This window comes from Mus musculus, chromosome 10, assembly GCF_000001635.26.
Source record: "Mus musculus strain C57BL/6J chromosome 10, GRCm38.p6 C57BL/6J".
In the NCBI taxonomy this organism is placed as follows: Eukaryota; Metazoa; Chordata; class Mammalia; order Rodentia; family Muridae; genus Mus; species Mus musculus.
The window spans coordinates 114,439,502-114,455,051 of NC_000076.6; the positions used below are offsets into that span (position 1 = coordinate 114,439,502).

Here is a 15,550-nt window from a genome sequence, read left to right on the forward strand (position 1 = left end):
ATTGATAGATGGATATTAGCTCAAAAGAATGGAATAGCTAATATACAATTCACAGACCACATTTAGCTCAAGAAGAAGGAATACCAAAGTGTGGATACTTCAGTCCTTCTTAGAAGGTGGGACAAAGTACTCACAAGAGGAGATATGGAGACAAAGTGTGGAGCAGAGACTGAAGAAAAGGCCATTTAGAGACTGCCTCACCCATATACAGGTTCCAAACCCAGACACTATTGCAGATGCCAAGAATTGCTTGCTGACAGGGGCCTGGTATACCTGTCTCCCTAGAGGCTCTGCCAAAACCTAACAAATATAGAGGTGGATGCTCCTCAGCCAACCATTGGACTGAGTGCTGGGTCCCCAGTGGAGGAGTTAGGAAATGGACTTGAAAGAGCAGGAGAGCTTTGCAATCCCATAGGAAGAACAACAATATCAACCAACCAGACCCCCCCCCCCCCAGATCACCCAGGGACTAAACCACCAACCAAAGAGTACACATGGAGTTTCAGCTGCATATGTAGCAGAGGATGACCTTGTTAGGCATCAATGGGAGAAGAGGCCCTTGGTCCTATGAAGGCTCAATCAATGCCCAGTGTAGAGGAATGCCAGTTGGGGAGGTGGTAGTGTGTAAGTGAGTTGGGGAGCAACCTCTTAGAAACAGGGGGAGTGCGCATGAGATAGGGGGTTCCCAGAGGGGAAACTGGGAAAGGGCATAATATTTGAAATGCAAATAAATAAAATATCCAATAAAAAAAGATGTCAGTCTCTAGTTTACATATTGGAGAAGGGTACTGTTATCTACTGAGTAATCTTTCCTATGAGTTTAATCTGCATTTCTCAGGATTTTCTCCAGGAAAAGAGGCATCAAGGGAATATGTATTATAGAGGGGGTTTGCTAGACTGGTTTACATTGTATGGACTGAATTCTCCAATGATGTCAATGTTAACTAACCATCACACTCAGAATGGGATCAAAGCTTGCGTTGTGGTCTCCAATGCTATTTGAACAAAATACTATGGGCACACAGGTAATTTCAGTTTAAGTCTATTATTGAAAAAACATTGTGATCCCTATGTGGCCAATGGGATAAACTCCACTGTATGCCAGTGAAAAGACTGTCAAGTAGAAATTACGCGCAGTAGCAGAGCATCTCTATACTCAACTCAGTGAAACTCCTATTTCTTATCTATTTATCAGCAAATGAGGAAAACTACTTTCTATCTCTGGTTTATGTTTTTAATATATTAATAATAAAAAGACTGGTCTTTCTTATGTTTTCTTTATTTTATTTTTAGGTGTGAGATTTCCAGGTCTCAGAAGCTCTCTCCTAGTTCATATTTTCAAGATCATTTTATCATTTGTATTGTTCTCTACTGAAGGCTTGGCAATTTGTCTCTTTTCTAAACTGTGGCACCCAGATGAACTTAGCCTGCAAATTGCAACCTAACAAGACCTGAATGTAGCTCAATCCATTTTTATGCATGACATCACCATTACAATTCGACACATTGTAGCATTTGAATATTTTAAAAAGGGATCAGAATGTCGACTCATTCAATTTATCACCAACTGTAAGCCCTGAATTTTTCTCCCTGCTCGCATCATCTCCAGCTATTCATGCCACTTTTTGTTTCCATTATCCCCCTTGCACGGACATTCACATCTGTTCTGTTTTCCTGATTCCAGTGGCTCTGATTTACCCATCTGCATCTGTCAAGATGCTGCAACAGCTCGGCAGCACCCACTATTATATGTGAACTTCACGACTTCTGGATTCATTGTTTATTCTGTTTTCAGAATAAACACACACTTTCCAACACTTTCCAGATCTTATTTATGTGACTCCTGGTAATCCTCACTTAGATACTTTCTTACAAATTACCCTTTTTAAGGTTCCAGGTAAACAATCAAACAAAGTGTGGGAAAAGAAGACTGACTAAGCAACTCAAACCTGTTTCTCCCTTTACTGTTCATTTAAGAAAGTTAAACTTTTATTTTTGGTGATATTACCTATCCCTATGCACCCACCATTCCCCCCAAAATAACAGCCTATATAGGAAACCATCGAAGAGGAACTATCAAAAACTTTGATGAAGCTGAAGTACAGTTCTCTACAATTGATGATTTCTGGTAGGGGTGCAGGTGGGGAAGAAACTGTCAAAAAATTACAAAATGTTTGACTCCAACTTCATTATTTGTACCATGAACAAAGGCAGAATTATCAAAACCAAGATGAGCAGACTACGTGTGCATGGGCTTCCATTTATAAAGGAATTGTGGGAATAATACATAACAAAAGCTTGTGAATATAAAGTAGTATATTTATCAAACCAGTTTTCTTTAAGGGGCTGAGCACAGAGAGTTGACCATGTTCCAGGGAGAATATAGACTATACAAATTAGACTTGTGGTCTTTCTTTTTATTTTTCTTTTTATGGGTGTCAGTGGGGGAGGTAGGGGGAGTTCACAAGGACGGCAGGCAAACTTGAGAGGACTGGGAAGTGAGTGTGACCAGGGCACATTATGTGAAATTCCCAAATAACCAATAAAAAAGACGATGTTGAAAAAGAAGATAGCTCACCTAGCACCAACTGTCAAGTATATTTCGTGGTGTTGGTCTACTATTAAGATGCCATATAAATAATTGAAAGAGAGCCCTAACTCTTCACATGCGCTAGCTCAGAGGATACCACATTCCCTTGCTTCAGTAGACCACTAGTGGGCGTATCACACAGTTGCTTAAGTAAATCTTAGTAAACAGAGTAAGTTCCATTTAGCAAATTTGCATGCCTCAACACAAAAGAAAGCAACACAGAGATCATAAAAGTAATGAAGAAACTGTCAGAAGAATCATAAAACATTTGGCTCCAACTTAATGACTTTAACCATGAATAAAGGCAGAATTATCAAAGCCAAAATGAGTTGACCACTTATGCAAAAACTTACACTTATAAAGGAATTATGGGAATAATAGAAAACAAAAGCTTGTGAATGAAAACTAGTATATTTATTAAACTCTGCAGCATCCTGTGTGTGCTGTTTGAAATTCCATCTTCCTGTTTTGCACTCTGCTACAGGGCCACTGCTGCCCCTGGTCCAAGCCAGTCTAATTAAGATAGCTTCATCTGTCAGGGAAGAAAAAGAACTTTTTCCAAACAGGAATCTCTTCCTTTGGCATGTCCTCTCCTTCTCTTTTGTTCCTTTTTTTTTTTCAGAAAGTAAACTAAAAAATTTATGGAACATCACTGTCACACAATACCATTGACAGAACTATGCACTATTAATTTTGAAATCACTTCTATTTGCGTTCCAACTACCATCTGACACAAAATGTGTTTAATAAAGTTTTTCAGGTAAATGATTATTTTTAAAATTAGGGTATTTTCCCAATAATTTTAATTTTTAAATGTGGATGCTAAGCCTGCGTGCTCTTTGGGAAATTATGAGAATACAATGCTGTCAAACACAGTTTAATAAAATCATAAGAAAAACATGTTCACATGGATAAGGTAATTGAAAGATTAAAATCAGTTATTAGCTCCAAGGAAGGGCATGTATTTATAACCCATAAATATATAATAAATATATCAATAGGAAACAATGTAAAAATAAAGCATAAGGAAATAAAGATTATAATTTGTAAATACTATTATTGCTCATTCTTTTTTTATTGTGTACGTATGACACATGTCCTAATTTTTATTTTACATTTTGAATAAATATTTCTGTGTTCCAATTGCATGTGGTAACCTCACAGGACCTGAGGACAACAGGCAAGTGGGTCATATGATGTGTCCAGTTCTAAGGCAACAGTTTTCAGAAGACTTAGTTTAGCCCCAAAGACACTAAGTGCTAATAAGAGTAAAATTTTTTAAATGATGACACTTTAGGTCTAGAAAAGACAGATGAAATTTAATCATCAACTTAAATGCATGATTGATCAATTGACAGATGGTAGTGACAAAGTACGTTCCTTGTAACTTAGCATAGTATCAGAAACAATTCATTTAAAGGACAACGGGCAAACTGTTAGAGAAAGAGATAAATATTAAAGAAGCACTAAACATTCCAATGAAGACTTTCCCTCTGGAACCGCACCTCTAGACAAATTTCTCAGTCTTTGTCTTGAACTCAGTGAGGTATTAAATTTAAATCTGAAATTGTTGCTAGGACAATTATCAAGATGTTCCCAAAGCAAGTATTAATGCCTACCGTTCTATATGTTTCTGTGTGAGGTCTTTACCATCATGACCTACAGCAGACTTAAACCTCTTGCAACACACAAAACATCATCCTTTACCTACCCTTCCCTTTCCATGAGACTGTTTTCTGGAGTTCATCATGGAAGCCAGAAACTAATCATATATGTGTGTGTGTGTGTGTGTGTGTGTGCATGCATATATATGTATATATATATATATATATATATATATATATATATCACACACACATTGACATATATATAAGAATTCTAGTACATACATTATATATTATATACACATATATGTACATATGAACTAAGATTCCTGGAAATACAAAGAACTATCATTATATCAATAGGATGTGTGTGTGTGTGTGTGTGTGTACATATATAGGTATGATACATCTATCACTTTCATTAAAATGTGACATTTCATAGAATAATGCTTTCTTTAAAATATTTTCTGAAGTAATTTTAATTTTCCATTTGTATTAATATTATGCATCATAAAATTCTAAGATAACATACAAGGTTAAGGGCATTGTCGAGGGGCACCCAAGGAGCAAAGGCCTTGCTTACGACATTTTGGTTTTTAGTTTTTCATATAAACATCAGTTCTGGTTCTTTGTTGATAACCTTTCCTGGTGATTGTGAATAAATACTTCAACCTTTATAAAAACCTTTAAGAGTTTAAATTAAGGTAATTTCTATCATATAAGGAAGTTACCATACTTAATACAAGATGACTGCCCCGTGAATATGAAGAATAAAATTCTAGATAAACGAAGTTAGCCCAAAGCCTGAATAACAGTCCCAGGATGAGTGTGTTGCAACATCCAAGCTGCTACTTTGCCCACCATGAAGCTGAGACAGTGATCTGCTGTGTATTTTTCTTGTCTTGCTTTTCCCCAGTTGATAAGAGGGATGTAGCCACCTAGATCTGAAAAACACCAGAAGTGAAAGATGGGCTCAAACTTACCTGTTTCTGTTGCTGGAAATCCAGTCTGAAATAAGTGTTGATGCCTGCTGGTGACAGTGCTTGTTCCCAAAACTACATGCCAACATTATCACTTCCCTCCGTAGCTCCCTGTACATTTTCAAAGAGAGAAAAGGGGGTTAAAGAAAATGTTACTATGTGAAAAAAATCAGAGCAAATCATTTTGGATGCATGCATGCATGCATGGATGGAAGGATGGAATGGTGGATGGGTAGTTAAATACAGATAGCAAATATATATATATGAAAGCCCGAGACAGACAGACCACCATCTCTCATATATTGGTTAACTCCATTGTCATCTTGATTGGATTCAAATTTAGCAATGAAGATATGTTTCTTATATACCTATTGTTTCCACAGATAATTTATTGAAAAAGCAAGACCAATTCAGAATGTATTGTTCCATGAGCAGAGGTCTAGACCTTATTCGGGAAAAGGGAAGAAGCCAAACTGAACCATAAACTTCACCTCTCCTTGCTTCCTGAGTAAGGTGGACACAATAGGATAATTCCCCTCACCTTCCCATCGCTATGCATGACGACCCCTGGAAAGTATCCTTGTAAACCAAGGATCAAAATAAAGCCTGATTTAAACAGGACCGACACACACACGAGCCCACAAAGACTGGGACAACCTTTATAAGACTTGTACAGGTTCAAGCCATACAAGGAAAAATCAGTTTTCTCCAGTTAGAGTCTCTGTATATATAAACATTATGCTCCGTAATAGGCTGCATGCCCAGGAATATTGGCCATCATGAAACTGATTCCATTTTATTGTTTTGTTTCATTTACTTAATTTTGTCTTATTGGGTTTCATTTCTCTCTCTCTCTCTCTTTCTCTTTCTTTCTCTCTTTCTCTCTTTCTTTCCTTCCTTCTTTCTCTTTTGGTTTTTGTTTTACAGACAGAGAATTACTTGAAGTCCAGTGGGCAGAGAGATGGGGTATATCTAGAAGGAGTTGAGGGAAGGAAACTCCTTTCCTCATAGATTTGCATAAAATATATTGTATGAAATATATTGTGAGGAAAAAATACGCTATTTCCTTTATTGCTTATTTTGTTACAGCACGGAAAAAGTAATTAATATGGTCGGTAAGTAAATGATAACACAGAATAGGTTTAGATACAGAAATCCTGTGGTGCTGAGTAAAGAAACTGAATTAGACTGAGTGGGAGTCAAGCACACTAAGTGTTTGCTGGAGCTCCTCCTCCACTCAAGGGTGCAGGTTCTGATCCCAAGATCACAACACAGACAGATCTTAAATTAAGACCAGGCAGCAAAAACTGTGTTGCTCAGCTTTAGTCTTCCCTGGAATGGGAAATGCAGAATACAGAATGAGATAAAGGCAGTCTTATGATGCTAGAGTCGCAGTGTCACTGGCAGCAGGTATTTGCACAGTTCTGGGGGAAGAGGAGAACAATAGAGTAAAACAGTACTCATGTTGGTAGGAGGCTTGAACGAGAGATCCATTGAAGTTATTTCTTGGCCATCCAAGCTTGATGTATGTTGTTGCAACTTGTTTTAGAATATATTCCTGCATGGAGAATGGGATAAACCAAGATGAAATTAGTTTCACTCTTCCTAAATTCTGTAATTTAAAAATTATATCTTAATAATTCCATGTATTTTTTTCTTATGCCTTTATTCAACTTACTGTTTCAGACATAGAACACAGTATTCTTTTCTTCTAACTGAATAATTTGCAGTGCTAATTTTTTCCATGACCAATCTTGATAAAGTAAGGGAAATGAGGACTATTCAGGGTGAGATTCATGCATGCATATATGTAACCATACACAGAGGCACCTTAGGAAAACAAGCATCTAGTATACTTTTTACGGTTGCATTTTGTTTTTGCATAGGTCTGGGTGCCTATGTGAGTAGATGCCAGCTATGTACAGGTGCTCACAGGTGGCAGGAAAGGGCCTCCGATCAACTCTAGCTAGAGTTGTCGGTGATTGTGAGCTACCTAAGCCAAATACAGGTGCTGGTAATTGAACTGCAGTCCTTCAGACAAGCACCAAGCAATTTTAATCTCTGGGCAATTCTCTTCAACTGGAACAACTAATATTTGTATATTTTGCATCAATAAAGGCTACTCAATGAAAAGCTGTTAGACCGGCCCAGCCAATAGACCAGTATTCTGGAAGAGAGGATGAACATAACACTTTCATACAGTAATATAGTATCACAATTTCAAAAATCTGTTCACCTAATGATGCATTTAAATATCAATGCCTATGTAAAATATGCTCTCCCTTACTTTAATGCAATCTTAGAATTTTGTCTAAGGAATGATAGCACTAAAATTACAGCAAGAACATCACTTAAATATACTGTAAGTGAGGGATCTAACAAAACTCTAGTATTAAAAAGTATAAGCATACACAAGAGTGTATTTTGCCTTTTTAGGAGTTTCATACTTCAGCACCTCTTTGTTAGGGAAAAGGGGAAATATAAGATTTTCTCTAGCAGATAAACATCCCATAACTCAAATGACACATTTCTTTGTACATCTGTTGCTAAGGGCATATGCAAAACTAACAACAATGAATAGGCAAGCCATGATTTTTCTCAATTTTAAAAGTAAATTGATGGAATCACTTTGATGAAGGCTTTGGGTAAGAGAACAAGGAAGGAACAAGGCACCTGTGATGAGCATTAGACAACCTGGATGGTTCTAATCATATATTGAATCACTGACAACCCATCTTTGAATAATTTCAATTGTGAGTGTCAAGTCACAGACTTACTATGTCATAAGTCATGGAATGACTTCACAAAGCACAGTACAGGTTCTTAAAAGTATCTGAAGAAAACCTTACAGTGCACCAAGGTAATTGTGATAAGAAAGCAAGGAATCAAAAGCTCATTAGCTGTAGTTAATCCTGATATTATTCAAAATGACCATTGAATCTGATTAGGTGCTCTTGACAGTAAAATTTTGGTTTCCTGGACTTTAAGCTTAGAAAATCTAGTCAGGTACCATTTTGGAATGTATGGCATGCCTCTGTGTCTGCCTGGATTATCTGTTGTTTGCTGCCCTGTATCCCCTTGGACCCAATTATGGATGGGCTTTGGCCTCAATGTTGATCTTATCCTTGTTAATTAAGGAGGTGCATTGAATTCACCATGCCCTTTTGGATAAAAATAATGACTAAGAATCTTTATTGAAACTGTCTATATTCTGTTAAGTTTTCTGGGATCTCTCTACTCAGGTTAAGTCCTTTGTGAACACAGAGCCCTTTAACTCTGAAGAAGTAAGTTTGAACTTTATGGATTTGCCATGTACATTCTTTCTTAAATTCTCAAGCACTTAAGCTTAATTGACACTTTTAGGCCAGAATAAAAGGTAGCTTGTGTTAAATTCTTTTTTTTTTTCAAATAACTGTCATCGGTATTGCATAGAAAATCAGGATAAAAATAACAGCCTAAACGGGCAAGAGGAAATGAAATAATTCAGACTCAGTTGCACGGAGTGCATAATGAGAAAATATTTTATCTTCTGAATATTAGAAAGAAGAAATTCTATACGCTTACATTGAAGATATTGTAGTTCTCCATGCGGTCCAGTAATTTATCCAGAGGATAAAGAGCTCGGCTGGCAGCGTGCCAAGGAAGAAAATCCTTTTCCTCAGACAGGTATCTGATGATCTCTAGGGGGATATTCTGAGGCAAATAGCCTGCCCTGCACAGTCAAAAGAAAGTTAATGATAATTAGATACAGAAAAGATACACATTAATGCAAAAATGAAGATTTTACTTATGCAAATAAAAGACAGAAAGCAAAATTCATCATAGTCTGAGGAAAGGACACTTAATGATATAAAAATACTCTTTTTTTTTAAAACAATGGCTTATTAGGGTGCCAGAGTCACAAAATACATGCAGAGCCAGAGAGTTAAAGTGTTACAAGAATACAAACACATCCAGAATGTGTTTTAGTGAAGGAGAGAACTATGGAATTTGAAGTGAGCCAATAGGTATTTCCTTGACAGGAGCTCTTCAGTTAAAACAAGTAGTTGAAAGTAATTGATCACTAACTTGTGATTCCCAGTAGTTCTATGCAAAGACTTTTCATTCATATTGTCCTCTAAAGGATGGCTAAAGTTAAAATAACAATTTATGTTTTAAATGTGTACATCATATAACAATGTAAATAATTTAATCCAATGCTTTGTGTATGTGTGTTTGTATATATTGTAGTGTGGTGTGTTGTTGCAGGTGTGTGCATACCACAGTGCACATGTGGAAGACAGGAGGTATCTTTGAGTTTCTGTTCCCTCTTAATACTACAAATGCCATGCCAGTTGGCCCATGCATTCACAGCAAGCCTGCTTTTTGCCTCCTTTTCCTCAGAGCTGCATTCTGGGATACTGACATATGCCACAAAATCAAGATTTTTCAGTTGAGGAGGAGGATGCTGTGGGGTCTGAACTCAGGTCATCAAACTTACATTGCATTACCCATCTCACCATCTTGCCAACTCAAATATAAAAGTATTTAGTACATATATAAATGAAGCATTGGAAAATTATCTGAGTACATTTTATCTGTAATTTAGGGGGGTTCTATAGAGTAAAGAAACCAAAAAAGGTTAGTATATCTTGAATCTCTCACGGATCATATAGAAATGTGAAATGGCAGTGATACATCTAATAGTGTATTAGAAGATGGTCTTAGATTTGATGTCTCAATTTTACTAGCAACATCATGTATTTTACTAGACTGCTTTTTATATTAATTATTGATATGGTATGAGTAATGGTGTCTTATCAACTTTTTTACGTTAGGAACTAATATTCCATGTGATAGTCTCAGAGGTAGGCATTTGGGTGAAACGAGAGAATAATCCTCATGAATGATAGGAATGAGGTATAGAAGAAGCACAGGTAGGCTTGCTTCTTTCAGTCACTATTGTCCACTAGGACAACAATTGCATTAATGCAAACTTTTAGTAGATAGATAGATAGATAGATAGATAGATAGATAGATAGGTAGATAGATAGACAGACAGATGTAGAAACAACCAAATCATATTTTTTTTCTTTGTGTGAGTGTGAATGTGAGTGTATTTTGCCTACATGTATGTATGTGCACAACATATGTATCTTGTGCAACAGAGCCCAGAAAAGGACATTTACTTTCTTGGAACTGGAGTTACAGAGGTTGTGAGTTTAGGGAGCTGGGAATTAAACCTGGACCCTTTGGAAGAGCAGCCAGTGGTCTAACCATTGACCATCTCTGCAGCCTGAACATAATCTTGAGTTTATTGTGGTGTTTGTTTTTATGTTACTTTTTTTTTTAAAGAAATCATATTTATTTGTGCATGATAGAATGTGGCCAGGCAGAAGCAAAATTTACCATTCTCATTTATGCATTTTTCATAATATTTAGTACTCAATGTGATATACTAAAGATAGGATATAGGCAAATGTATATAAGTATTGTTTGACTGCTGTGCTTATATTATTTGCAATTAAAAACTAACCTTGGATGCTGTACTTGAATATTTCTCAAAAGGAGGTAAAAATAATCTATGCCATTATAAGAATTTTAGTTTAGCTATGACATAGAACCAATCATAGGTCATATAACTAACCCTCATTTCAGAATTTTCTAACAGAAATTACTGTTTAAAACACTAGTATCTATAATATCACCCTTTACAATTTATTCTTCCTTGGATAAATAACATCAAATTTTTTACAAAAGTATGTAAGTAAGTAACATTGTCATTCAATAATAATTACATTTTGCTTTCTTGGGTTTGTTGCCACTAAAGATGATCATTTTTAAAACATTGTATGCTTTAAATTAAAGATTATTTTCAAGAGAAAATTCTCCTCTTCTGGTTGGTCAGAGGAATACAGGAGTTCTCCAGACACAGCGCAGGATATTGTCACTTCTTTCTTTTCCTTGTAGAACTTGAGGGAAAGCACCTATTGCTGGAGACTACCTGTACTTTGTGCACATGTTTAAGTATCCAAGCTAGAACTGACTATGACTGGTACTGCAAAACCTAGCCAGTTATCTGTAGCCTGAGATGTCAGAGACTTGACATACTTTATGAGCAATATGATTTTCTATATAAAAATGATGTTATAGAAATAGACCAGCAGCCAGGCAGTGATGGCACAGGCCTGTAATCCCAGCACTTGGGAGGCAGAGGCAGGTAGATTTCTGAGTTCAAGGCCAGCCTGTTCTACAAAGTGAGTTCCAGGACAGCCAGGACTGCACAGAGAAACCCTGTCTCGAAAAACAAAAACAAAAAACAAAAAGGAGAAGAAGAAGAAGAAGAAGAAGAAGAAGAAGAAGAAGAAGAAGAAGAAGAAGAAGAAGAAGAAGAAGAAGAAGGAGGAGGAGGAGGAGGAGGAGGAGGAGGAGGAGGAGGAGGAGGAGGAGGAGAAGGAGGAGGAGGAGAAGGAGGAGGAGGAGGAGGAGGAGGAGGAGGAGGAGGAGGAGAAGGAGGAGGAGGAGGAGGAGGAGAGAAGAGAAGGAGGAGGAGGAGGAGGAGAAAAGGAGAAGGAGAAGGAGAAGGAGAAGGAGAAGGAGAAGGAGAAGGAGAAGGAGAAGGAGAAGGAGAAGGAGAAGGAGGAGAAGGAGAAGGAGAAGGAGAAGGAGAAGGAGAAGAAGAAGAAGAAGAAGAAGAAGAAGAAGAAGAAGAAGAAGAAGAAGAAGAAGAAGAAGAAGAAGAAGAAAGAAGAAGAAAATAGACCTGCAATGGAAAAGCACCTTAAAGCTGATTTTAAAATTAATGTCAATGACAATTCTCTTTCTCAATCTCTCTCTCTCTCTCTCTCTCTCTCTCTCTCTCTCTCTCTCTCTCTCTCTCCCACACACACACATCTATAACAAATTTAAACAAAAGGGATCAACAGTGTCAACAGGCCAGACCCCCACTCATTGGAACTCCCAGAGACTGGACCACCAACCAAAGAATACACATGGAGAGACCCATGGCTCCGGCAGAGGATGGCCTTGTTGGACATCAGTGAGAGGAAAGGTCTCTGGGGCCTGAGGGTGTTCGATGCCCCAGTGTAGGGGAATGCCAGGATGGGAAGAAGGGAATGGGTGGGTGGGTGGAGGAGCACCCTCATAGAGGCAGGGGGAGGGGGATGGGATAGGGGGTTCCAAAGGGGAGACCTGGAAAGGGGAAAACATTTGAAGTATAAATAAAGAAAAAAATATATATATAACCCCCAAAACCCAACAACAAAAACCCAAACAAACAAACAAAAAAACCTTTTGGCACCAACTATTTAATGTTTTCCTATATATTTTCAATAGAAATTGCTAAAAATAATTACAAGTTTGAGAACTTGAAAAAGTCTCAAAATATTGTTGTATGTTATTCTTTAACTGCTAATACACTTAAGTCTGAGAGGCAGGGCTCAGAAGTAGGTATTTAAAGACATCTAGCATTCTGCAACAGAGGAAGAAAAGTGAGGCTAGCCTGGTAGAAGTCCCACATAACAAACAATAAGGCAAGGGAAGTAATTAATACACACAGAAACAGAGCAATTACAGATTGAAGCCTTATGACAGATATTGCCACCACACAGCAAAGCCTGAATTTTCTGTTTCTTCCTTAGAGAGACCACAGTCCCTAGTATTCCTGATAGTTAGGCATAGCCATGTGACAAAGATCTAATAACATAGTATAAATGTGAATCACTGCCAGGGTTAGTGTGACTTTATATTTAATATTTCCCTGAAGCCCTGGAGAATTGCTTGGCAAATCTACTCACCTATCCCAGACCTATTGTGCTAGGAAAAATAACTACTATTTTATTCAACCCACAAACATGCCAAGATCTTTTTTTAAGCAGTTAACCTTCTCTAATGCAGTTTTCAAAAAGAATAAGAAGCAGATTACACTCAAATTACCCTCCTTCTGCCACACTACCACCATACGTAAGTAATTACCTACTACATAATTCAATATACTTGCTGTTAAGTCGGCTAGATCAAAATATGGAGCTACCCTTAATTGGCCAGGAAGATGATCAGCTTCGTTTACAAAATGACAGATAGTAGAAGATAATGTTGCTTACCTAGCTTAGATGTGTTTGTGTAATTGGCTGGTAATGATTCGGTGATTACTACTACTGATAATAAAATCAATATAGGGAAAAGTGTGGATTCCAGTGAACGGCGCACCACATCAGACTGAAGAAATCAGCACAGTAGAGAGCATGTAAGTGTCCTGATGTTGAAATACTTTCCTTAAATTCACATCACCAGTGGTGAGTGTTGCTAGCTATGTGGGAGAAGAGCAGGTCTTAAGAATGTCCGCCATGCAATCGTATTTACTAACATTTGGGGAAATGTCTTATCTGATGCCTCCTCTCTCCACTAATGTGGTGGGGGTGGATGTAAGAAACCAGAGACAAGGCAATGAGGAACATTAAAGATATTGCGTGTGCACAGGCACCATACAGCTGGTTCTCCATCCTCTGGGGATCCCACACCCTCCCCTTGCCTTCCTCTGCTTCCCCTCCTCCCCTCCCAGTTCTCTGGAGCTTGCAATGAAATATATCTTGAGGCATACAAGACAGCATTTTTATAAGAAGGAGATTAAAGTCAGACTATATTGGCCAATTTTCAAATGCTCTGGTCCTAACTAGTTATTTTCAGCTAAGATCCAGAGGTGCTGTTGCAAACCTACTCTAAATCCCTGTAAAGGTGAACTCTTGGGTCTTCAGTGATGGTTAGCTTCATACAAATAACTTATTTCTAATACTTTTTTAAAAAAGATAATCGATTCTTCCATGCTTCAAATGTACGGATTGGAAAGCAATATCCTCAGAATATTCACACACACACACACACACACACACACACACACACTCACTCATTCACTCTCTCACATGCCCATTTACTGCTTAATTGAGGAGTCATTTAAAGCTAATAAGTAGCTTACTACGTAATTCATAATATATGAAAAAGACAAAAGGCACTGTTCATGTCTGTTAGGCACACATTTTAAAGTGTTGCTGAAATGCTCAATTGAAAAGATTTACTTTTTTGTTATTCTTTAATATTCATGATTAAATGACTTTTGTGTGTTCTCTGCAGAAAGATTTTTACAGCTCAGATAAAGGCCCCAATAGCACTTGGAGCAGAGAATAAAGGAGAGAAATCATGGTGTGTGTGTGTGGGGGGGGGGTACCTCATGCAGCCAACTGTACAGCTTTTGAGGAAAAAGATGCACAGCCCATTTTTTGCTGAACTATTGTCCTCAACGATGAAAAAAGAAGTTAACTTTTTGTAGCTCCATCTAATTCAGAATATGAGAGGTGGCACAGGAAATGGTTCTGCCAGCTCCTCCTCCTGTTCCTATTCTTCAAGAAAGCTGTTCTGAAGACTTAGGAACTGTTTTCTGGGCTTCTGTGGCACTTAGATCCAATGCCTAGTATAACTGTTATAAATAAGTAGTATAAGCCAGGCATGGTGGCACATGCCTTTAATCCCATCAAAGGCAGGCAGATCTCAGAGTTTGATGCCAGCTTGATCTTTATACTGAGTTCCAGGAAAACCTGGGCTACAAAAGGCACCCCTATCTTGAAAATAATAATAACAACAACAACAACAACAACAACAACAATAATAATAATAACTATTGAACATGTCAATGCTTTATCAAATAATTCTTTTAATTAAGTGGGGTCAGACCTTTAAAAAAGAAACCATGATAACATGGAAACTTTTCCAAAATGGACCACACACATGGTAACAAACCAAGTCTCAGCAGATACAAGAAAATTGAAATAAACCCCTGTTTCCTATCAGATACAGTGGATTAAAGCTAGATTTAAACAACAGTAACAACAGAAAGCCTACAAATTCATAGAAATTGAAGAACTCTCTAGTCATTGACAACTGAGTCAAGAAAGAAATAAAGACAGAAATCAAAGGCATCCTAGAATTCATTGAAAGTGACTGCACAACATACCCAAACTTACGGAACAAAATTAAAGTGATTCTAAGAGGAAAGATCAGAGTACTAGGTGCCTTCATAAAGAAAGTATACAAATAGCGTATTAGTGACTTAACTGGACATCTGCACCCTCTAGAACAAAAAGAAGCAAACACATCCAAAAGGAGTAGATGATAAAAAAATCAAACTGAGGGTTAAAAATCAATAAAATAACAACAAAAGAGAACAATGCAAAGAATCAATGAAACAAAGACTTAGTCCTTTGAGAAAGTCAACAAGATAGACAAACCCTGATCCAAAGTAACTAAAAAGCAGAGAGAGTATATCCAAATTAACAAAATCAGAAGTGAAAAGGGGGACAAAACCATAGACATCAAGGAAATACAGTCATACTTCAAAAACCCACATT

General features: G+C 37.3%; 1 protein-coding gene across 1 annotated transcript in view; it reads right to left on the reverse strand.

Moving 5' to 3' along the window:
• Positions 1-15,550, reverse strand: part of Trhde (TRH-degrading enzyme) — a 403,483-nt gene that overhangs the window by 40,682 nt on the left and 347,251 nt on the right. Inside the window, exons 13-15 of the mRNA NM_146241.3 lie at positions 8,739-8,886; positions 6,635-6,732; positions 5,178-5,285 (exon numbers count right to left, since the gene is read on the reverse strand). Coding sequence (NP_666353.2) covers positions 5,178-5,285; positions 6,635-6,732; positions 8,739-8,886 — 354 coding nt within the window. The remainder of the gene's footprint in view (positions 1-5,177; positions 5,286-6,634; positions 6,733-8,738; positions 8,887-15,550) is intronic.